The sequence below is a fragment of the Anas acuta genome, chromosome 3 (genome assembly GCF_963932015.1).
Source record: "Anas acuta chromosome 3, bAnaAcu1.1, whole genome shotgun sequence".
Classification (NCBI taxonomy): domain Eukaryota; kingdom Metazoa; phylum Chordata; class Aves; order Anseriformes; family Anatidae; genus Anas; species Anas acuta.
In genome coordinates this window covers 95,521,243-95,546,708 of record NC_088981.1, presented here as the reverse complement: position 1 = coordinate 95,546,708, position 25,466 = coordinate 95,521,243, and the positions used below count along the sequence as shown (strand labels likewise).

Here is a 25,466-nt window from a genome sequence, read left to right as displayed (position 1 = left end):
TCTGCTTGTAGATCAAACATTTCTTTATCACTCAAATTTGTATGTGATGAATAAATTTATCATTGACTGTATCTAGGGTTATTTTTTTGGTATTGTTTTTTTCCGCTTCACTATAGCCTGTCACACTATGAATCCTTTTTGAAGGTTCAACAGTTATAAGAATAAGAAAAAAGCAGATATTCACAGTCTTTCCATTCAGTTTATGTTTGTTTGGCTTTTAGCTTTCTTTTTTGAAGTCTATGGTTTGGTGTTTTTTGTTGTTGTTGTTGTTGTTGTTGCTGTTTGTTTATTTTTTATTATTTTTTTTATTTTTTTTATTTTTTTAGATGTATTTTTGCCAAGATTTTCTCCTTACTTTAGTATCACACAACTGTTCAAGCTAGGGGAAAATCATGCTGAGGTTTGTTATGAGAAGCTATAACAACATTTTGGATTCTGCAAAGCAAGACTTGGTCGATTTGTTTGTGGCAACGCAAGCTTTGAAATGTTTTTTTCTTACAGCATGTGTTCTTCCTTATCGTTTTACCAGCTGAAGGCTCAGCTTTAAAAATCCTAAAACTTCTTCCCTTCTCAGATAAGAATTTCTTCTTGGAAAATCTCACTTCAATCGATACATCAATGGGGAGCATTTAATTGCTGGCCAAAGGAAGCGATGTACTTGATCTTCTTCGTGTGATTTTAGATTTAAGACTGATTATGTCTTTAGATTTAAGACTGATACCACCACTCAAATAACATATAACTAAAATTAAACTGCACACTTATCACCGCACTAGACTCGTTTATTTACTTATTTTTTTGTTGAGCCAATACATTTCTTATATTTATCATATTTTATATTAGGAAAACTGAATTTGGTGTTTTAATGTATCCATTACATGTCCACCTACTCTCTCTAAGAACATGGAATACTCTTCAGCAATCACCTTGAAAACATTTTCTTGCATAAGTACTTATATCCATAAAGTAAGAGAATTTAAAGTAAGAGAATTATGAAGATAATTCTATAAGAAATTATTTGATAAAAAAGACCCCAGACTCAATAACCTGGAAGAATCCTTGCAAGCTTTGCTTCTCAGCTATCCACTTGACTTTCTCATGGGCATTACATTTTTTTCATAGGATCTCTAGTTTAAACTGACTCACTGGAATAACCCAAACCTCTTCTGTTTCTGTACTCCCTGTTTGAAGAGTATTCTGTCTAATATGCCATCCCGCTGTTTCTCTCACTAACAGCTTTCAAAATCATCCCTACTAATCAGTATTATAAATCCAGAGGGCTTCACAGCAGGCATAGATGTTTCTGCTCTACAGCTACCTGTAAAAGCTAGCTGTTCATGATCAGTTGGCTTCCTAGTTCCATCAATCCGGCAAAGTACTGTCTGTCATTATCAGACCTTCCACCTGCTCCCTTTGCTGGAAATCTCTGCATGCAGTACTAGTGAACAAATGATACAGACCCAAGATAAATTGGTGTCGCGGTAGATTTTTACACAAATCTTTCTCATTCTATGTGTATAAGCTGACACAGGATCTGCAAATTTAAAAAGAAGTACAGCCATTTGTTTTCCATGAACCTTCTGTATGTCACGTAGCTGGCCACTTGCCTTGACAGACTGCCTTAGCTTTGTTGTGCTATCAATATAAGACATATCACAATAAAGTAAGTTCAGCAGGCATCAAGTCTTCAGTGTCTGTGGGTGTCCTACACAGTTCTGGAAAATAGTATCAATACAGTTTGCACAATGAATATATATTATCACTGAACAAACTGAATTGCATGCATAGATAGTCTCTAAAAGACATCACAGAATGAGATCTACTCAGTTCCTTGCTTGAATGCCACTCCACAGTCTTTCAACAATAGTGTCAAAAAGTTCATGTATGGTTCTTCTCGAGTAATTCATCAAGAACTCATGATTATCAAAATTTTCATCAGAAAATCCTATTCTTAAGCCACTATTTAACCAATTTTTTATGTTTTGTAGAGAAATTATATCTGTAGTCTGAAAACATCTCTAACCTACAACTCTTATACTGATCATTTCAGTGTTATCCACCACCCAGCTGAACTTAAGTAGACTTCTCTTGCCTTGTAGGTAATGAAGAAGTTGCAAGTGTGGTTATAATGACACCCTACTATTTTATGTCTATAATCTCTTCTGATGCAGAAACTGATTGTGTACGTGTTTTCAGTCTGTATTAAATAGAAAACAATGGGCCTAATTGATTTTGTACTGGCATGTAGGTTATGCATGCTACCATGAAATCTGTACTTTAATTTGCTTATCTATATTGGTCATACATTTGCTCTTATTTTACATTGTTAGGTCTACATTCTACTGTTCTCTCTGTAATGCTACTAGCTGATCTTAGAGATTAGTGAGACCTAGCTTCTTCAACATTTTCCAAATGCATATTTTTGCACTGGAAAATATGAAGTTCATTTAAGATGCATCAGTTTCATTATGGCAGAAAAAGCATGGAAAACAACTGCCTTAGGAGTTGGATAGCTTTGGGACAGTGATGTCTTCGATCCAGGACTTTGGAAGTCTTCACACTGAGTAAGCACAACATGATTCTTGACAAAGAGAGGCTACCATATTTAGGGAAATGTTGCGTGCTTTGGAAGATAAAGTATTTGAACATGAAATTTAAGTTTCATACATTATTTTGCAACTAATTTGGGAAAAAAGCAGTGACATATATACAAATGTACCAAAATGATGTACATCTTTTTCAACCACAAATGCATTATTTTTAATAGGTCGAGTGAGGACAACACCATACCAAACAAGAACAGAAGAATGAACAGCTGTTACCAGATCAGCATCTGCTTAGTGCTGATATCATGAAGCAACTAAGACTGAGCCTAATTAGCAACACAGAAACTAGTCAGTCAAAAAAGAAGAATTACCTGTAGGAACCAACTTGGAACTAACTGCAAGCTTCCATCTGTAATGAGATTTTTCTTGTTTCGCCTGAAAATGTCCTAAAATCATGGATTCATAATAATACTCTTCTATACAGTAACTTAGTAGTAAGACATTTTAATACAAAATGTTAAGAAAAATCTGTATCCAACCTTCTTCATCATCAAATGTCTCACCCTGTTGGCTCTGAGAATTATAGCTATGCTTTGTACGGAAAATCTTGAGTACAGAACTTTATCGTGGGGTCCAGTTGTTCTGTGGTCTGTACTCTTGATAACCATAGTGTTTTCAGATGGATGCATTTTCTTTTTGTCACTCTAAGTCAACTTCTGGGCTTTGCTTTAGATTTTGAGAAACAGACTTTTTTTATATATAAAACCAGATAATACAGCCAATTTCTCGTATGAACGTATAATGCCTTTATGAAATGGCATAAAGTAATAACAAAGAATCTAAAGATAAAAATTATTTCTAATTTCAAACACTGAAAAAAAAAAAAAAAAAGAGCTTTAAGGCTCTAAAAATGGAAGAAAGAGACTGTTTTAACTTAAGAATGTGCTGAACTCAATAAATACATGAAATGACTGATTAAAAATTTTAAAGAGACATTACAGGAACAGTTATTTTAAGCACTTAGTTCTTAGAGGTTATACATGCCACATTAACAAGGAAGCAGTCTGAATGTTTTCTTCTTCCCTTTCCCTATCACATTATATTTAATACTATTAGGCTAATAAGGGATATCTTATAACTTTAGTACAGGGATAAAAGCACATGTAGAAAAATCATGGCTATTTTCAGCAAAGCTAAATATATATGTGGTATGTGGGAGGATAAGATGTCAAATATTGATTTCATTATTACAGTTTTCATTAGATTAAAGTTCTCCTTTTCAATCAAACAACATAAATTTAGAAATGAGCAAATACAGGCCAGTGATTAATGGTGTTGGGTATTTTCTATCAGGTTCCAAACTGAGATACATTAAGGGACAAAGTTTCGAGGCAGACTGAAAATCTGTCTTGAAACAGGATGTTTTAAGTTAATTTCCAAAAAGAGAGTTATTGATAATCAATAAGCACAAATGAAACTTAGGCCAAAAGAATTTTATTTTTAATAGAAGAAAGATTTATTCCTTCCTACTTTATAAATGACCACTTGCTGAGAATTTATCTCATTGTAGCTTCATACAGATCTTACCACAGCTGAATAAGTGTCCTTGAAATGTAAATCAATTATACTAAACCAAAGTTCTGTGAAAACAGCTTAATATACTCTTATTCAAATCCAAAAAAAAATCAAACTAAAGGACTTTCAAAATAAATAACTTTCCAATACTGCAGTGATAAGATTTGAAGAAAACTTATTACAGTATCAAAGTAGGGAAAAAATCCGCATTGTAGAAGAATGAAAAACAAGGGAAGAAAATATTAAAGGTAATGAACAAGCATAGTCTACCTAGAGCAGTCATGACAGACATACTGAGGTAGATAAGTAAAATTTTTTATGCCCTCAAGGCATATGTGGTATAGTTTAACATGATTTACCTGATTAATTTCTATGGTACTTAAAACTTGTTTTTAGGGGAAAAAAATAGCAGTAGGAAGAAAATAAAAACATAATAATAATAATAATAATAATAATAATAATAATAATAAAAACACTAAACACTGAACACAGCTTTAGTTATAGATCTAACATTAAACAGATATCGAAGGATATCTGAAATCACTTAAGTGTTCACTGGAAGTTTCAAATACCACCACCATTTACTTCAATATGAAATAAATACAGACACTTGTGAAAATTGCTTCCAATGGGAGATTTAAAGAGCTCAACCTCCTTAGTTTATCTGAGAGATTGAGAAGTGACGTTGTACTTCAAAGAGGGGAAATATAAGGCTTACTAAAGGCTTTCTACTTTATTGGAGAAAAACATAACATCACAGCTGGATGGAGAAAGATCAAACCAGACCAGTACAACTGAGAAGTTAGATGTACATTTTTAACACTGGTAGAGTTAACCAAATAAAAGAATGGTCAAGAGAGATGGTGGATTGGTGGATATTTGTTTATGTTCTCATATCAAGATTGGATTCCTTTCCTGATGATAAAACTCACCAAAACACAAGTTATTGCCTCAGTACTACTTAATGGGAAATGACATTCTTATCACTTTAAAATTTGGAAATACCAGGTTTATCCTACTTTTTGATTTTATTAACTGTTTTTACTAATTTTCTTTTCTAAATTTACTCAAAGTGACGATTTTTATTGAAACAACAGATTAAAAGTACCATGCATGCATCAGTTGAAGGAGCACCACAAAGTTTTCTAATGTACTTCAAACACCATTTTTTAAGGTTTTAGAGAATGTGGAGGAAGGAAGATACAAACTCCTACACACACTCACTGAATTACAAAAGCTCACTACTTTACCTAGCAGTTTATTTTACATTATTTCACTCATGGTTTTCCATTAGTACAGATTTATTTCAGCAGCCTCTATTATAGTCTTTGTTTGAATTCAGGATTATCTGTTTGTTAAATCCTGAATTATTCAAAGTAGTCAAATACAGAAGACAGATGACTTCTGGTACATAATGATCAAACTGCCTAATACCTCCTTGGACCTCTCTGATAACTTGCCAAAAATAGCATACTTAATTTGACACACTCTACAACAGAGATTTTTGCTGTAAAAGTGGAACACACTCATTAATCAGCTTTTACTTTGGAAATTTTCTTATTTTATTCTTTCTACGAAATTTGAAATAAGTAGGTGACTTAAACAGAGTAGTTTTAATTAATGTAGAAAAAAAAATAAAATATTTTTTCTCTTCAAATGAAAGCTAAAAATATTAAAAACCCTTCTTCTGTTGTCTTGGAAATATGTGAAATCTAAAGTATAGCATACATACTGTAAATGTACAAAAGAAGGGGTTTCATTATCACACCTGTTAACTCATTCTATCTGTGTTGGTAAGCTTTGTTGCTAGGACATGCTAGGTTTCCATAGTGAGACTTTACTTTACTTGATCTCTGGGGAATTTATGCATTTTTGAAGCACAAGCATAAGCCAAATCATGTATTCTGCAACTCCCACTGAATATGTAGAAAGAATCTTTGTATATCAGCGTGAATGAGGGGAGAGGGATGAACACCAAATGACTGAGTATATGTAACATCACAGAACAAGGTAGAACAAGAACTGAGTCCAATTATATCTGCTGGGAGTGTTAAATCCATGAGACAAAGGTTACTGATATGAAGCTGACATGGGAAAGCATGTTGTTGCATTGTTCTGGTGCATTTGTTCTGAAAATTTGTTCTGGTGGTTGTCAGCTTTCACAGGGCATTTTCGGACTCCTTTTGGCTAGACACTAGTATCAAAAAACAAAACAAACCAAACAGACAATCAAACAAACAGTTTTACTAGGAAATTGAGGCATAACTTTTTTAATGATCGACATCAAAAGATTGAAATTCAAAACAAAGTACCACAAGAAAAACAAAATAAAGCAAACAAAACAAAACAACACCTTGCCCATATACCTGTTAATTTTAAAAACTACTCTGACCTGATGGAAGATAAGACCATAAATATGGTTCAACGCAAAGTTTGAAGACCCACTAGTTAGACCCACACCTTTTATACTATGTAGTTTTATTTATACATTCAGCTTGCCAAGCATTTTCAACTATATTCAGTTAATGCATTCAAATATGTATATTGAATACATTGCACCGGCAGCAAGGGTAGGTGTGCAAGTGAGTGTGTAGGTCCTGAAGACCCAGCTAGACAAGCCAGTGACCAGGTGACATTGGGAGCCCTCAGGGGGTGTGTGTCTCAGAGGGTGAGTCACCTGCAGGTGGCCACTGGAGGGACCAGAAGTTCTGGTAAGACTATGGGACCTGGGCTTGTGTGTGTTTGTGTGTGCGCGCTCACAGGTAGGTCTGAGTACCAGCACCTGGAGTGAGGCTGCAGCCTCGTGGGTTTCATATGCCCAGGTGTCAACAACTGAGGAGACCGGAATCCAGGGGTAGCTACTGGGCAGGCTGGGTGCCTAAGCCCAGTTATTGCAGGGGTGCACACTGTACATGCATTTATTTCCTTCTAACACATCTCTATACCAGAGAGGAGAAACAGAATGAGGCCACTGATGCTGTCTGTGGTCATATGAGTTCTGAGAATGTCTATCTGTGTTAACGTATGTGTCCAGATGTATGTTGTGGGTGCTTATGTGAGCTCTGTGTGCTTGTGCTTGCTAGGGGTACTGCAAAGTATTATTCCAGTTTCTGGCTGGATCTTGGGGAATGAAGCTGCAGCAGCCTCACCTCTGCAGATCTGCTGGAGTCAGCAGCCCCCTGTTCAACAGTATTCACTTAAACTTTCAGGGGTTCTTCTGTGGGTTTTGTTCGTTTGTTCATTTGTTTTTGGTAACTCATGCAATCTTATGACTAGATATAAGAGTCACAGAATCACAGAATGATTGCGGTGGGAAGGGACCTCTGGAGGTCACCTGGTCCAACCCCCTGCTCAGGCAGGACCTCCCAGAGCAGGCTATCCTGGACCATATCCAGATTCCTTCTGAAAATAAAATAACAATGGGGTTAGCTGTATCTTATTATTTTCCAGTATTATTTGGGATGTATTTCGTTAAGGTAGATCTGATGAACTCCAATGAATAAAGCAATTTTAGCTCTGTAGGAGTGCAATGACTTGTTTTAAGCTAGAGCTGAATTTAGAGTCTCAAAAGAGTAACTAACTATAGTTATTATTTCATTTTCAATTATTTTGAGGATTGATACTCTTTGGAAGAAAGACGAAGCAAGAGTCCCAAGATTAAATCTCTCACTTGTAAAGACAGTCCGAAATAGAACAAAAAAAAAAAATGGCAACTTAATCTACTTCAATCAGTCTTTCAGCCACCTAAAACTAAGTTAAACCAGTACATTTCTGGCTTTCACCAGTGTGTAACTGAAGTCCATTAAGTTTATAATTTGTTTTTACATGCTCTTTATACCACAAAAGTCATTAAATTCAGCATTACAAAACCATTTTTCAAAATACAAAAATTACTAAAGAAGCCTTACAATACTAATGTAAATAACAGTTATGTGGGGGTTCAGTCAAGTTTACCGTTACACCCAAGTAAAATATCTAATGTACAGATATACATGTGGGAAAAAAAAAAAAAATCTCCCTAGGTGTTTACCAACAGCTTTAGTTTTCTAGTGAGTATTTAGAAAAAAATAAGGTATATTGAAAAATAACAAAAAAGTAGTTTTCAGAATTGGTTACTCTATCCCAAGCTTTCCTTTGTTATTCTGCCGATTCTTAGATTTCCAGAAGGATGAGCCACATTGGTTTCGCGCTTTCCATTTATTAGGCTTAAGACAGAGAGTAACATAAGCAGTACATTTAAATTCATAGTCACCAATAGTGGCATAACACGTACGTCCTTAATACTTTGTAAAAATAAGTTATAAGTGCAAACGATCATAGAATACACAGAATACATACTTGTGTTTGGTTGAGAAAACAACGAAATTTAAAATTAAAAAAAAATCCCTAGAATTGTGACATTCTTTTTAGAGAAAAAAGAACTATGTATGTTAAATGTTTTTATCTGTATTACATGCATTTGTTATACAGTCACCAGAAACACATGGTTGTTGCAGTGCATTTGTCATTTTCTAAAATGTGATACAGGTCCCGCCTTTCTGGATGTACCTCATAATGGTGTGTGGGGGCAAAATGTTTAAAACAGCTTATGGAAGCACAGAATTTAAAAGTACAGATAAATTAAGAATCTGATTATATTTCTGACTTATAGAGCTCTTCTGTTTTCAATCTAACTACAGTGTTTCTAATCTTCAATGACAATTTATGAAGTACAAAAATCAATAAAGATTTCATTCAAAAAATTGCATTGTAATGAATATCTAGGTGAACATAAGCAGAATCTGACAACAACATTGACATCGTCTTGTCTTCCTTTAAAATTGTGCATTTAATTTTATGCAGAAGCCTGAAATATGATTTGTGCTTTTCTAGGACGGAGCTAAATTTCCAAATGATGAATGTAGCTTCTGGATAAGAGTTTCACTTTGAGTAATGAAGGAAGACAACATTTAGGTAGAGGCATGCCTTTGTGTGGAACTGACTTTCTGCAAGTTGCATTCCAGGCATGTTTTTAAAGCAAAGACCAGACTGAATGCAAAGCAATTTATTATATAAAAAGTGAGCAAGCAAACACATACTTAAAGCAAACAGCAATGTGAAGCACAGATACTTTTTTCAAAAATAAATCCCTAGAAGTACCTGATCACACAATGGTAACAGCAACCCAATTTAAGAGCTGTAGTAATGAGTCAGCTCTTTAACTATCCCTGATATATAAACACAAATTTCTACCACTGCCACGTTAGCCATGCTTAAAAGTAAAGGACTTTTTTTTCTGATGCACTTTTTTTTACATTTCCTACCTTGGAACTGAGCATTAAAACCCTTTCTTCGGTGGTTGCTGTCAGATGTAAAATGGAGCCGTAACCAGTTCTTACTGCTGATAACAGGAGAAGGTAGATTCATACCAGTCAGCCTGAAAAAAAAAAAAAAAAAAGATTTGTCATGGTTGCAAAAACTCATGTTTAGAATTCCTTGAAGACATAAAAAAAGCCAAAATATATTGTTGTATTGTTTACAATATATATTTGTCAAGTGATTCACTGTCATCTAATCTAAATTTTTACTAGCTTAATATCTATAAACATGGGAGTTTGTTTGTTTCATTATAGCTAGCCATTTTGTATCTCCAAACTATTTTGATGTGAATTAAAATAGAAATGTAATATTTTTAGTGTGTGTTTGTGCTTGTTTGTGTATGCAAACTATCAACTAATTCAGCAAACAATAATCAAATTATGACAAAACATGATCATCTGAATTCCTGCTGTGTCAGATACCTCACAGTAAACCAAATATAAGTAGTTAAGAAAGGATCAATAAGAGTTATGGGCACAAGATAATGTTAAGCTTGGATGGTAATTTATTGCTACGTAAATATCCTGCCTAACTGTTTTGTGTGTATTCATGTCTACCCATGCTTAATTAAAAAAAAAATAATAATAATAATAATAGTAATAAATAAACATAACTAAATGTAGGGCAACTACATTGCATTAGCTATCAGTAAAGAAGAAAGAGTGCATACCAAAAAATTGTCTAATACAGGCAACAGGCCCTTGCACCAGATTTTGTCATATTGTAGTCTACCATTGCACCACACCATTTGTTAATAAAAACTGGTTCAAGTACCTCAGAGTACTTTTGGGTACCTCAGAGTTCCCAAAATGCTGATAGTTCATTTTCACGTCTTAGTTTACTGGCTGTTTTTCGTTGTTGTTTGTTTTTGCTTGCGTTTTTTTGTTGTTGTTTTGTTTTGTTCTGTTTTAAATGAAATACACGTGTAATAGCATTCTATCTGGCATATCCAGAACTCCAGATTTTAAAGTACATGGAACTCTTGGCTGTAATATTAAATTCTTGTATGAACTAAATTGTACATAAATAAAAAAGTAAAAGCACATCCTTCTAAAAGTGAATTCAAAGTACATCTGCCAATTTATAATAAACAGTTATTTTCCAGGCACACAATATACACATATTTTCAGATCTATGTGAACCCTATAATTTACAGCTAAATAGTTACAAATCGTCATATTATCCTAAGTAAGATAATGGCAATATGAACATGAAACTGAGACAGTATTTGAAGTAACCTATTAAATAAAGTTTTAATTTAGCTTTGTGATTTCTGTGATAGTGTACTAGACAGGAATACATTTACTGGAAATGCTGCTTGTCTTTTAACTGAAGACAATGAGAGAGTCAAATATGACTTAGTGGCTAATTTAATTATAAGGATATTTTGGGAAACAAGCTTATAAACTATGCATGACATTTTTATTTTTATTTTTTCCTGTTAAGTGTTCAAAATCTCTTCATGGCAGTAGACAAATTCAGAAATAACAATAAATTCAACAAAAAATTAGGAAAAATTTCTATGGTGTGAGGGTGGTCAAACACTTAAAGACTATAACGCTATAGAAAAAGTAATATCTAATCTGAATTACATAAATCAAGTTTTTTCATATGTATATGAAAAATATGTTATTTAAGCATGTGCTGAAAATGTTTTCATCTCAATTACTGATGTCAGCTAGTCCCTTAGCTTCTAACTTCAGAGGGGTTAAAATTGGTTGTCACTTTGACAAGTGACAGGTTTGAATGCTGTGTGTTAAACACAGCATTCAAGTATTTGAGTCCACACGGAGTGCAGATTAAAGGAAACATAAAATCGCTGTTCATTCACTGAGTGACCTGTTAAAGAGCCAACTCACAGGAGGAAAAAAAAAAAAATATTTTTTTTTTTCAAATAAATTTGTATAGCAATGTATTTATCTGAGGCTTCCGAATGAAAATTGTACAGGGAACCTCAGCCCTTTCACTTCTAAATACAAGATTTTTGCACAGTGCTCCACAGAACAAGGCAGATATTTCAGAGAACTCCTGTGCATGCTGCTTATTGCAGCACCATAAAAACCTACTTGGCCAGGTTTGGAGTTTTACAGTTATACTAGTGTGATACTACTCCTCAGCTGATAAACACTCCATCTCACAAGAAATAATGAGAAATAATTAAACTGTGTCAGCTACTCTCCTTGTAAACCTGAAGGTAGTTTGGCTGGAATAGAATCACAAATAGCAGAGACTTTCTTACTGTTGAGCACTGTAAGGAGTAAATAAACAACTTCATGTTTTATTATTTCACTTGATGCTTTCATTTTTATTATTATTCTGTAATTTCCTCTCAGACACTAATATACTGTTAATACACATAATGCATTCCATTTTCATATAATCTTGAAGGAGTTGTGTTTTCCTTACGAGCTGTGTGCCACATACAGAAGCAGAATGTTCTTTGAAGTCTCTATTCCACTTTCACGAGATAGTGCTGGGTTTTATTACAGTGAGTACTAATGGTTTTGTCACTAAAATATTTATTTTCTTCAGCTAAAAATTCAGCTAAAAGTATTTATGAAATCATATTTAACTCAAATTCAGGTATAGCTACAGTATTTTACACTTAATTGAGAGGAAGAACAATTTTGGTTTTGGTTTGATAAGAAAAGAAACTAATTAATGGTTTTGTCTGAACAAAAAAAAATGAAACTTGACTATTTAAAGGGTTTTTGACATTTTTTGACTATAACCAAATGCTATTCTATTCTTATCTTAGAAAATTGTTAACACTTTACTTCCCTAAAATTGAAAATGTGGGAAAGAATTAAAAAAAATAAATCTGTGGATTTGGGAGTTTATTTTGTCAACTCATTTACACTTATCCTTCTGTCTATTTTACGTATTTACCCCATTTTGTGTTCAGCCAAACAGCAATCTATGGTTTAATATATGCTATTTGTTACATTGAGTCCACGTGAAGTCGTTATATTCATTAATATCATAACTAACTTGATTGCATTATAACTTGAAGCATTGCCTGGACAACAATTCAGATATGTTTCGTGTGGAATGATTAATAAGAGAAAAGTGAGAAGTGATAACTTTGTGATAACTTCATGGATTTTTCAAAATGCATTATTATGGAGCATTTTCAAAGTCTGGTAAAATGTTATTCATTCCTTTCTTTCCCTTCTCAGGGCACTTACTAAGTTACATTAAAAATGCTAATGACTGACCTATTTAAAACTAAATTATTATGATTTAATATAAGATTGTTTTGTATTATATTTTCCGTTAAATAAAGTTTTAAGTGACAAAGCCTTATTCAGGTTCCTTAAATAGGAAATGTTAAGCAAAAATTTGATACTTTGTCCCAGAGTTGACTCAGATCAATGTCTTCCAAGAAAAAAAAAAAAAATCATGTCACCTGGGCAGAAGTTTACATACATACTTAGAAGCCCTGGTGAAATAAGAAGAAAAACATGGGCTTCATCTTATCTAATTTCAACTGTTCAGTATTCTGAACCTGGGCTAAGCTCCCTGTACAGTCAAGGGAGAGGAACAGGTATTTTGGGAGCAAACATTGAATGAATTATTTTAGACTTCCACACTAGTTCCACATTAGTCTCACCTTAGAAATGAGAGCTAGAATATCAATATCAACAGTTAAATATTAAAAGTTAACCTCATCCAAGGCATATAAATGTTATTATAATTTATATCATGTGACATGCCAAAATTCAGAATTTTATTCTCTGAAGAAAGCTGCCTCAGTTTCTCTCCAGTTATTCCAATTATTTTGTGCCCAAAATCTCCAGTCTTTTTTGCAAGATTTGTAATTTTTATTTTTTTTTTATTTTTGTAAGTGGCGTTTGGAAAGCAGCTTTATTAAGAACACCTCAGCTTATTGATTCAACAGTATTAGCAAATATTTTTCTTCATTACTGTCCTGATATTTGAATATCAATATTCCATGGCACTCTGGATACAATATGCCTCCTCTGGAATATTACTACTGCACTCAAGCTGGTGAATAAAGGAACAATAATTCCTTACACGTCTAGGTTTTTGCTGATATATGGCTTTCATTGTCCAGCTAAAGTGGAACATTAAGTTCTAGGACACAGAAATCAATTAGATTTTATTGTTCAATGCAGTGATATTCAACTAAGGCCCTAAATATTGTAAGCCACTCTACCACACTTTTGCAAGGAATTCTTATGTCCAGATTCAGGGAAGATAGGTGTAGGGTCTTAAAGTTAATATGGCAGGTGTTCTGAAGGGAAATGAAAATTTAAAACAAGCTCACAATTGAACAAATAAAACTAAATTGTGGGCTTTTTTGTTGCACCTGATATACAGCAATTGAGCACTTTGTTGATAAAAATTTAGCCTTAAAAAATTATCTTGTTGATTGTAATTATTAACAGCTGCAATGATAAAATTTAGTTCTCATAGCACATCGTATTCTCCTTAGGAGCATTGCAGCTACAGTGTTTTTATTGCCATTACTCATATGGGCATTTTTGTTAACATTCTGAAAACTGTATATACACATTTTTTTTTTTGTTCATATTAATCCCTTAAAAAAATCATTATAATGAAGTCCATAAATGAGAAATTTGAATTTCATCAATAACATTTAGAAATTACTCATTTAAAAAATAAGTTGAGAAATTATCTTTTTTTATTTTTTAAAATTTATTTTCATTTACTATCAGTTCCTAATAAAGGATTAAAATCTAACATGATATATTGCAAAATGCAGATGTCTAAAGCAACGTTCAGTAACCATTAATCTTATGAAATATTTATTATTTGCCAATTTCATTGTCATTTTTCATACAGATACTAATCTCCCAGAATTGTTCCTTCTTAGTCACATCAGCTAAGAAAAATGCAAATGTGCAGACACATTGTTATGAAAAACGTATTTTAAATATATAACTAGTGCAAATGGGATTTAAATTTTTAAGTGCTTTAGGGACCTATTATTATTATTTTTTTTTTTCTGGAAAAGGTCTATTCTCTAATTCTCAAAAGGATGTAAACTCATGACAGATAACAGGACATTCTTAACATAGGTAGTTGCAATGAAAAAGGTATTGGCAGGTATATTAAGTTTGCAGTTATGCAGTCCTACAATGTCTTTTCATTTGTAGATGCAGCCGTAAGATTATCAAAGCAATCAAAAATGAATATACTAATACTATGAATTGAAAAATGTTTTAAAATTCAGTATAACTTATTTCATTTAATTACTTTAATAACATTTTTATTTGTTTCTGCTTTTTCTTGGATGTGGACATTTAACAACAATCTCTAAATGAGAAATTTAAGAATAAGTTTTAGAGCTCTTCTAGATTGTGCCTTTCTGCCTTCTCTATGGAGAATGAGTTTAGGATCGATTTATCTGACATACTCTCTTCAACAGTAAAACACAAAAGAAGAAAAATCTCATTATTGGTTCTCTATGTTCTTTACAATTCTTTATTATGGCTCTCTCAGATCATAAATCAATGAAATATTGTTATCTTACAGTAGAGTTAAACAATATCTGATAAAAGAACATAACTTATTGACTACTGTCTGTAGACTGGCCAGAATGGGAATAATAGATAGTATTTTAAGTTTTCCAACGATACAACTGTATGTAATTTAACTTATTTTCTGAAATAATGTACATTTGCTCTGTAAAATTTCATGAAACTACATTTCTGTTTCATAATACTGCTTCATGAAATATATCTATTTAAAAAAAAAAAAAAGATTTAAATGTCTCAGATTTACGGAATTCACCAAGAGTACATGAAAGTAAACAATAATAATCAAAACAGAGGATAAAATAACCAGGATAAGGAAATTTTATAAATATTATTCAATTTCAATGTATTTTGAAACTGAGATAACTGATTAACTGGTCAGACCATCAGCTGCTACATTGTAAGAACTTCAGTCTGGAATAATTTCCAGAACAACCTAGTCTTCACTTACTCTGGGGAAGATTAAGATACACATTAAGTGTACGTATTTATAAAATTCTACCATCTTCAGTCATTTTGACAGCATAAGAAGAAACCCTTTCCAGTCTAAAAGGCGGCAGCAGCTTGCCTTGCGCTCACAGACATTATAATGCTACAAAACCCAGCTGTGCTCAGCAATCTTCTGACATCTCTAGCTTAAATCAGGTCAGCCAGGTTTGTGCCACAAATATGTGCATGCACATCCACTTTTCTACATGAAAACTAGATTTATTGTACATAAAAATGTCATTATACCTCTTCTCCAAGAGTAACATAATCCTTTGACTAAGCAGACATAATGCAAAAGCCTCACTGACAGCTGTGAACAAGCATTATCCTCAATGGGATTGGTCTACAACACAGAATACGATTAGTATCACTTGAAACATGACTCAATAATGTAAGAAACAATCTTTTTTTTAATTACATCATCACTTATTTTTTGCTTTACACACTACCCCATCCTTCAAGGTCTTCTGAATACTGAGACTATTTGTATTCTCCATATATGTCTATATCCCTGCATGTGTATATTCCAATCCCATACCTATTTCATTCAGCAACCCAGATCATAACTAATGTGGTTCATTCTTTCCAGAAAGCAGTGTCACAGTTTTAATCAAGGCTGATACATATATTCCACGGTATGAATCCAATTTGTACTGAATGCAGTACCACTGATATAACAGTGTTAAATGAAATTGGTTCATATTAACTAAGTCTCTTCTACCGCTCCTACATTTAAAAGTGCCTTGTAGAGAAGCCACCTTTCATGTCAAGTTGCTCTAAGGATTATCATCTGAGGAGGACTTAGACAAAACCTTTCGGAGAAAAGTAAGTGTAACGAACAACCAACGAATTCAGAACTGATTGAGAGTTTTGCATTACTTATAGGAAAATATATTAATCTCAAGTTAAATCAATTATTGGTTCCCCAATTTTGATTCCCCAGGTTCACTGAAGTGTGTAAGACATTATACATGATACTTTAATGTTACATACCATGTTACAGAATCACAGAATCACAGAATTTCTAGGTTGGAAGAGACCTCAAGATCATCGAGTCCAACCTCTGACCTAACACTAACAGTCCCCACTAAACCATGTCCCTAAGCTCTACATCTAAACGTCTTTTGAAGACTTCCAGGGATGGTGACTCCACCACCTCCCTGGGCAGCCTGTTCCAGTGCCTAACAACCCTTTCAGTAAAGAAGTTCTTCCTAACATCTAACCTAAAACTCCCCTGGCGCAACTTAAGCCCATTCCCCCTTGTCCTGTCACCAGGCACGTGGGAGAACAGACCAACCCCCACCTCACTACAGCCTCCTTTAAGGTAGAGAGTGATAAGGTCGCCCCTGAGCCTCCTCTTCTCCAGGCTGAACAAGCCCAGCTCCTTCAGCCGCTCCTCGTAGGACTTGTTCTCCAGGCCCCTCACCAGCTTTGTCACCCTTCTCTGGACAGAAATGTTATCATTCTTCTTTTGGGTATTAAAAATAAATACATCCAAAGTGGTTACAATTTTAATTTTGTCTGAATTTTTATGCGTGTAAAATTCAATCTTGTCTGCAATGATAAGAAAGTCTGAAGTAGTTTGATGATACAAGGAATGCTCATATTGCCAAGGTCAAGCTATTTTTAAATCTGATTTTTCACTTCTTTACAATCATATATATCACCTCTGAAAGTGTTCTCATGTAGAACATGTGGAAGTCATTGCTAAAATGTGACAGACATAAAATCCACAAATATTTAAAAAGATCTACTGATGGTCCATCAGTAGTTTTTAACTGTAATCATTAAATGAACTATTCAGTTCATGAAAGTTTCTATGGCAAAAATACAATAGTATAAAATATACTAATAATATAAAATTATTCTGCATTAAAAATGACTCACGTCTGTAACTCCCTCCTAATAGGAATACTAAATTACTATTAGACCATTATTATAATAGTTAAGGAAATAGAGAGAACTCATTAAAACAAAAAATGATAGTGCTACTGCAAATAACTGTATAGTTCCAGGTGCATCTTTTTGTTTAACTTGTGAATGTTAAGAAACAGCCCAGACTGACTGAAAAGGGCATTTGGAAACAACAACAACAACAAAAACACACACAACTCAGTTGAGTTTTTATGAACTGATAATTAACAATTTAGGATTCAATTCTGAAAATCCTTGATCAATACTGAAATCCCATTGAAGTCTACAGGACAACCACATGCAGTGGTTTCCAGCATTATCTCTATCTGGTACTGCAAGTTTCCTCATAAAAAGGACTATAAAATTTTTCTGTTTGAGAAAAATGAAAATAGAATATTTAGCCATAAAAATATATACATAAATATGTATATATATGTGTATATATATATTTTTTTATTTTATTTCTTTCTGTTCAAAGTAAAATGTGATGTGTTTGCTGAGATGCTGACCCTTAACATCTTTGAAAATTACATAGAATCATAGAATCATAGAATATCCTGAGTTGGAAGGGACCCTTAAGGATATCATTTAGTATCTTCAAGTGTTCCAGAATTTGGGCAATTACATTTCAAAACTTTAGTGTGATCAGCAAATATACAACTTGGAAAAAAGATTAGCATGATGGTAGCCATGCAATGATAATATTTAAACAAGTAAAAAGTCTTCTTACTCGGTATCTTCATGTGGTAACATTCAAAAACAGACAAGCAAGTGAACCCAACACATAGCCATAAACACATGTCCAAACTGTGCTCTTCATATGTCTAAAAAGTAAGTTTTCCCTTGGGATGGAAGCGTTGTGTAGCTCCATCACTATTTTTTCCTACTCATGTTAAGCACTGAGTTAGACAAACAACACCGTATTTACTCATTTCAGTGATGGTATACATTTCATTGATATTCTGAAGTGGTAAAATTAACCTTGCTGGGTTTAGTTGATACTTTGATTAATGTTCAAGTGTAATTTTTTTCCTGCCAATTCTAAAATTAGTCTTGATGTAGACCTAAGGCAAATGTTTAAATTCTTAGTACGTCTTGTCAAGCTTGTCAAGTTGACTTTATTTTTCACACATTTTCATTACATTGACCATATTATTTTGTTCTTACAGTTATATAATTAAGAAGAAGTCTCTAACTAGGCTATTTTAAGTTCCAAAAAGTAACTTTATTTCCATTGGAACCACAAAGTTTTCCCTGAAAAATAGAGGTTGTGAGGGAAAAATGCAATTTTCTAGCAATACATGCCTGTTTTCTTTTATTTTCTTTTTTGTCTGTATACATAAATTAAAGATATTAGTTAGAAGCAAACAGAAAAGCTTAATATTCTCCCACACACACTGTTTAGTAATTACCAAAAAATGGTAACTTTATAATGAAAAGAACTATGCAACCAAATCTGGAACTGACATTTAGCTAGCTCAGGTTCACAAAAAAAGGTCTAATTTCCTTGAAATTATAACATCATGAAATAGGATTTCCAGGTTGAATCAGCAGTATAATGCAACAAAGAGTACCAATGACAGTTAGATATAAGATATTAACTGCATCTTATTTGGAGAAAATTTCAGCCTAACACTGGAAAACTGAAATAAGAAAAAATCATAATAATAATCTTCCCCATGCTGATTTATTATTTTTTTCTACTGTATGAAGCTGACATATTTGACTTTAAAATAGAATTACTTTATAAATTCTGTTTAAATAAATAATAAATTAATTAAAATAAATTATTTAAATAATTAATAAATAAGTAAAATAGAATTACTGTATAAAGAAAACACCAACACCTTTTGCACAGACTCTGGATTTACTGTTTAATGTCTTGTTAAGCAAGAGTAATATTTGTTGGTTCAGTGGGACAAATCTCTCTCAAATGTCACGGAAGAATAAATAAGCAATAGGTCATGCTAAAATGACACATCTTAATACCAAAATCAAGAAGCTCTTTCTCTCAAAAAAAAAAAAAAAAAGAAAAAGAAAAAGCTATGCATAGCCTATTGTAAATATATACAGTAAATAGCATCATAGAATATCTGGCAGCAGATGAATTCTCTTATTTTAGATACACCCCCTAGTAAGTTTTATGTCTGGTGTATTTCCAAATAATTAAAAAAATATATAAAAAAAAAAAAAAAGAAAAGGTATAGATGATTTCCAAAGAGATATTATAGGCATTTCTGATTCCAGATATGATTAAAATAGTATTAATTTGAAGTAGTCTATATGTATTGGCAGAATAAATATATTTTCAATGATGTTTCTCTTAAGTGGGGTCGGGAGAGAGAAACTTTCCTGCTAAGTTGATATCAGAGTGCAAACACATACCTGTTTATAATAATGCATATTCTGGAAGCCAGGATATTTTATTTGAATTTTGGACACAGAATTTACTCAATTTCCTTATTTCCAAATGCTACAATTACCATTACAACTATCAGTAATTGTCTCAGTGTCAACTGCAACACCAATACCACCAGAACATGAATTGCTTCCATGTTGTTTTTCAGCAGTAAGCATGCATTTTATTTTATTTTATTTAACTGAATGCATTCCTGTTGTTGTTGTTTTTGTTTGTTTCTTTGTTTATTCAACCAGCCATGGTCTGTGCTAAGTGAGCATGGAATTCGATGAGCAATTTTGCCAGAATCAGACATGGTCCCAAGCTTTTTTGGGTGGATATTTCAGGGTTCCTTGTGAAAGTAGAAACATTTTTCTTATCTTTTAACATCCAGATATTTTCTGGCTAGAAAGTATTAGCAACAATAAACATTGTGACATAGGTATTTTTCCACTGCTAAGAGGCAAAACACTTAAGCTAGTAAGATGAATAGCTTAGCTAGATAGCAACTCTGTTATTTTTAATTGCTGACATGATGAGTAATTTATTGTTCCATCAAATTTTCATATATTTTGAAGCTGCCCATACTGCTTTATGAAGATTATTGCCTACACCGCAAATGCTACACCCAGCCAAGTTACTTCCTTAATATAACAAATACAACTTACTAATTCTAAGAAAAAACAAAACAAAGATTAACCCCCCACAAAAAAATAACAACAGCAACAACAAACAATTATAAAAAATACATGTTGTAAAAAAGTTAGATATGTACTCCTAAGAAAAGATTTAATTACATATAGATGGAGGGTTGCACAATTGCTACTGTGTCCTATTATAAGACAAATTTTTCCAAAGCAGTCATTCAGTTCCTGACTCCTCTGAAATTTCAATAAACTTTGATTAAGTTTACACCTATAGACTCTTAAAAGTTTCAGCAGTGTGCAAACGTACTATATTGCACACACTGCTGCCATTGTTTCCTTTATCATTACTGAAAAGTTAACCTAAATATTCTATTGCCCCTCATTGTCTGTTCCTCCTCTTCACAAAAAGAAAAATCTCCTGTTTTCATATCTTTAGATTCACATACTTACTTCCTTCTTTGCAGCAGGAAAAATTAGTTGAATTTATGTATTAGGAGAATTTCTGTATCCTTCTCTGCTTCCTGACACACTAACATTTCATTATAATTGCTAGGTTCAGATAAAACCAGGTTCAGATTCTAAATTAACCAACAGCAGTAGCCTCGAATTGTTTGCGGCTCTGCAAATAGAGCAGTTACTTTTCAGAAAACTTCAATAAACAGGTCAGTAAAGGAGACAAGGGAATAGTGGGACAGTCCATTAAAGTTAATTAGCTTGTTAAAGTAATTACTTTACATATTGGGTGTAATATTACCCTGAACTTTCTGAGTTATTTTTCATTTATTCCTTCCTTGGGAAATTTTTCCTTCACTTGTTAAAAGCTCTACCACCCACCAGCATGGAAAGAAGAAAGAACAGCTCCTAACTGCTTAACTGCTTACAAAGAAAAAATGTCTTCTGCCACCTCTTCCCCCAGCCTTCATAGACTGAAGTCACTTCTAACACACATCACTGTTACAGAATCACGGAATTGTCTAGGTTGGAAGAGATCTCAAGATCATCGAGTCCAACCTCTGACCTAACACCAACAAGTCCTCCACTAAACCATATCACTAAGTTCAAAGTTCTGCAGCACATGAGGCTGTGGTTCAGCTTAGGCCCAGAGAAATCTGCCTGTCCCATGATAAAGACTTCACAACAAAATTGCAATTTCTGTCTTTTGTGGATTAAAGATGATATTGCTACTACAGCAGAAATTGCTTTCAAAATGGAAGTGGTATATAGAATTACAGAATTTTTTAGGTTGAAAAAGACACCTGAAATCATCAAGTCTACCACTACATACTACAAGTCTACTTGTATACTTCCAGGGAGGGTGACTCCACCACTTTCCTAGTGTCTTCTCTTCCCCAATGTCTAACCACTCCTTCTGTTACGAAATTCTTCCTGATACTGGCTTAAACCTTCCTGAGCACAACCCGAGGCCTTTTTCTCACGTCATAATATCCTCTGTATCTATTACAAATAGAAATGATTAGTTGAGGAGAAATGGTAAATAAAGAAGAGTTCTAACATGTTTAATGTGACTTTTAAAAATTGTAGACGAAACCACCACCAACCAACCAAACGATCAAACATAAAAAACACCACTCAGGTCCCTGAAAACATTGGAAAAAAATGCAGCAGGACAGGAAAGGCAAGGATGAAAACCATGTAGTTCTTTCTTTGCAGCTCTATTTGCCCTGCATGGAGGAATGCATCTTGATGAGCCTGGGACCATAACTAGGATTTCTGATTGACCTTGGGAACTATGCCAGGAGAAGTTTTAACTGTAAGTGGGAAGAATAGATTGGAAGGTAAGGAACAGATTAAAATCCATTAGAAAATAATATAAAACCTCACAGATTTAGGTTTCCAGAACCTTACAATAGCAGACACAATGTGAAAAGCTACACAAGTGAATCAAGAAAACAACAAATAAGAATTCAGAATCCTTTGGGTATAAGAACACTGATAGCCAGCATATGACAAAAAACAATTTATAACAAAATAAACACTCATAAAATATTCAGGAACACAACATAGTAACTGCTGAAAATTGGCGACATTAATTATGACTTCGGAAACCAAAAAAGATTATTTTTTGTTGAGAGCCAATTAGCAGCTAATTGCTTTAACATAGGCTTTAACACCTGTGAATGTCATTTACATAGACATGTACAAATAGACAATTACAATGATGAAATTAAAGAGTAATTCTAAAAGTATAGGAAGCTGCAGAATATAACACTAAATTACCGGAGTTCTGTGCTGAAAACACTACAAAATATGGCTATTTTCTACTAACAGAAATTTTTTTTAACAATGTCAGAACCACAAAAGGCCTCCAAATAGAGGGAAAATAGCAAAGAATTGTGATTCATATATCAGAAACAAACGATGTTTCATTGATGAAAAATGAAAAAGAATTTGAAGATTGCTCATTAAAAATCTTCTAGCTTTACTTACCTTGAAGGAAATCTGAATGGCCACATCCATTCACCATGGATGTCAGAAATAAATTTGTCATACTTCATCAGAATTTAGTGTGAGATGTTTCAAAATTTTCTATGATGACAAGAAAATAAAATCACTGAAATCTAGCATACCAAAATAAAAACTTTCAATCCTTTTACATAACAATGACTACTGAATACAAATACATTTTCCTAGTTCTACTTGATGTTGCCTTTTTTGTACCATGGAAAATCATAGAATGTCTTGGGTTGGAAGGGACGTTAAAGGTCCCAAACCCCCTGCCATGGGAAAGGATGTCTCCCACTAGACCAAAGCCCCATCCATCCAACCTGGGCTTAAACACTTCCAGGGATGGGGCATCCACAGCTTCTCTGGGAAACATGTTCCAGTGACTCACCACATCTACAGTAAAAAATTTCCTCCCTATCCAAATCTTCCTAATCCATCCCTAATCCAAATCTTGCCTCTTTGAGTTTAAAGGCATTCCCCCTTTAAAGGTACTCACTACACCCCCTGACAAAGAGTCCCTCTCCTGCTTTCCTGTAGGCCCCCTTTACGTACCGGAAGGCCTGTATAAGGTCTCCCTGGAGCCTTCTCTTCTCCAGGCTGAACAAACCCAACTCCCTCAACCTTTCTTCATGGTAGAGGTGCTCCAGCCTCTTTACCATTCTCATGGCCCTCCTCAGGGCTTATTCTAACACGTCCGTGTCCTTCTTTTTCTGGGGGCCCCAGAGCTGAGCTCAGCACTCCAGGCAGGGGCTCTGGAGAGCAGGGAGGGAGAATCACCTCCTGGTTGAGGGAGGCCACAATTTTTAATGCTTTAGACAGATAGATACAACCCCAACCCTACTAAAATGAGATAACAACAAAGACTTCCAAGCTTGAAAAAATAAATATCTTTTTTTTTTTTTTTTAAAGTCTGTGTTAACATTATTTTAGTAGAAAAAATTATGCGAGAAATAGCTTTGTGTATCTTGACAGTGAGAAAGACTGTAAAGAGAAGTACCACAAATACACAAGAAATCATCTGCAGTTTTAACTGCCTAAACAAAATTAGGTTATCAAGAACAACGTACAATTTATAAAGCAAACTATTGCTCCAACTTTAATAATTACAGTCTTAAATGTCCAGGTCAAAACTGGAAATCTACTGAAAGTCAGGACAGTTTGACAGCAAAAGCTTCGTGAATGTTTTAGTTGAAAGGAATTTATAAACAGATCTAGTTATTCAGAGAAGCTTACATCTCCTAATCTCTGTAGTTATTTAGGAAAAAATGTGCAAACATCTAGAGCAGGAATTAACCATGATTTTAAATCATTTATTCAGTATGTTTGTCAGTACATTGCGAGATGAAGCAGCCAACTTAGAGTAAGCATATCCCTAAATACTGCTTTTGACTAATGGGATTTTACAGGTGTTTGGTGTGTCCTAAGTGTCATCTAAAAGCAGAGGAAAGATTTATTCTTTCTCCTTAGTTAAATTTTCAGAGCATCAGAATGAAGTGCTGAAGTAGTTTACTTTCCATTTTTGTACTAATATCTCTTCATGGTAAAGTTTCTGCTAAAGACATTGACAATATCCTAAATTTAAGTAAGGTATTATTACACAATATTGTCCAACTAAACTCCAGTTGCCTGGCACTGCGGTTAAAAGGCCTGCATCAATGTGCTATCATATCACAAGAACTATCTTCACTGAACATTTACTTCCTCAGCACTGCATGGCTGTCTGATTAGCATTATTTTTTTCAGTCTGACTGGCTCTTTTCTGAATAAATTATCTATAGGTCAATTAAACATAATGCAAGTTTAGCAGTTTGCCTAGCTCATTACTTGAATCTGTTTATTATGGATATTTCTTCCTGGAAACAACTATATTTCAATTTTAAGTAAGATCAAGACTATTCTATGGTAGAATATAATTTCTGTGGTTCATTAGATTAAAGCTTTTGAAAGATTACAATGCTACAAGATGTCTTATGGAGTTTAATTATCTACTTTAAGTACATTTTACAAAACGCTGCTGACACACCAGTAAAGTGTGGATTTGTTATCTTTCACAATTGTAAATTACATCCCAAAGCTGATATCAGGCTACTACTCTCTTAAGTCAATTTCTGTAGTAATATTAAATTGCAGTGGTAATGAACACTCACAAAATATCATTATCAAGTTCACAAATCCTAAACGGGTGTTAATAATTCACTGAGATTTAACTTATACTGGACCATTTCCCGGGTGCTAAGGGAAATGATAAAGTGCCTTACCTATTACCAACCAACTGTTTTAGATGACAAGGAAGAATGCTGAATGGTGATGTATGTGCACAGTGCTTTTCATATAAAACAGATTTAATTCCTTTTGGTGATGTATTTACTGACAGATCAATCTAAAAGAAAGTAATTCAAACAATTGGTCTTTGTGTTTTCACATGGCACAGTTTCCTCACTAACTAGAGTTTGATTTGGATATTTGCAGATTGTGCAAGAGGATTTAGTAACTCTTGAAAGAATTGTGGAGGTCATAAAATTGCTTGCATTACTAAAAATCTGAAACA

At 33.6% G+C, this 25,466-nt stretch overlaps 1 protein-coding gene across 2 annotated transcripts in view; it reads right to left on the bottom strand.

The window, feature by feature from the left end:
• Positions 1 to 25,466, bottom strand: part of CSMD1 (CUB and Sushi multiple domains 1) — a 1,153,949-nt gene that overhangs the window by 427,993 nt on the left and 700,490 nt on the right. For both annotated transcript variants that reach the window (XM_068678424.1, XM_068678425.1), the window contains exon 6: positions 9,425 to 9,537. In XM_068678424.1, coding sequence (XP_068534525.1) covers positions 9,425 to 9,537 — 113 coding nt within the window. The remainder of the gene's footprint in view (positions 1 to 9,424; positions 9,538 to 25,466) is intronic.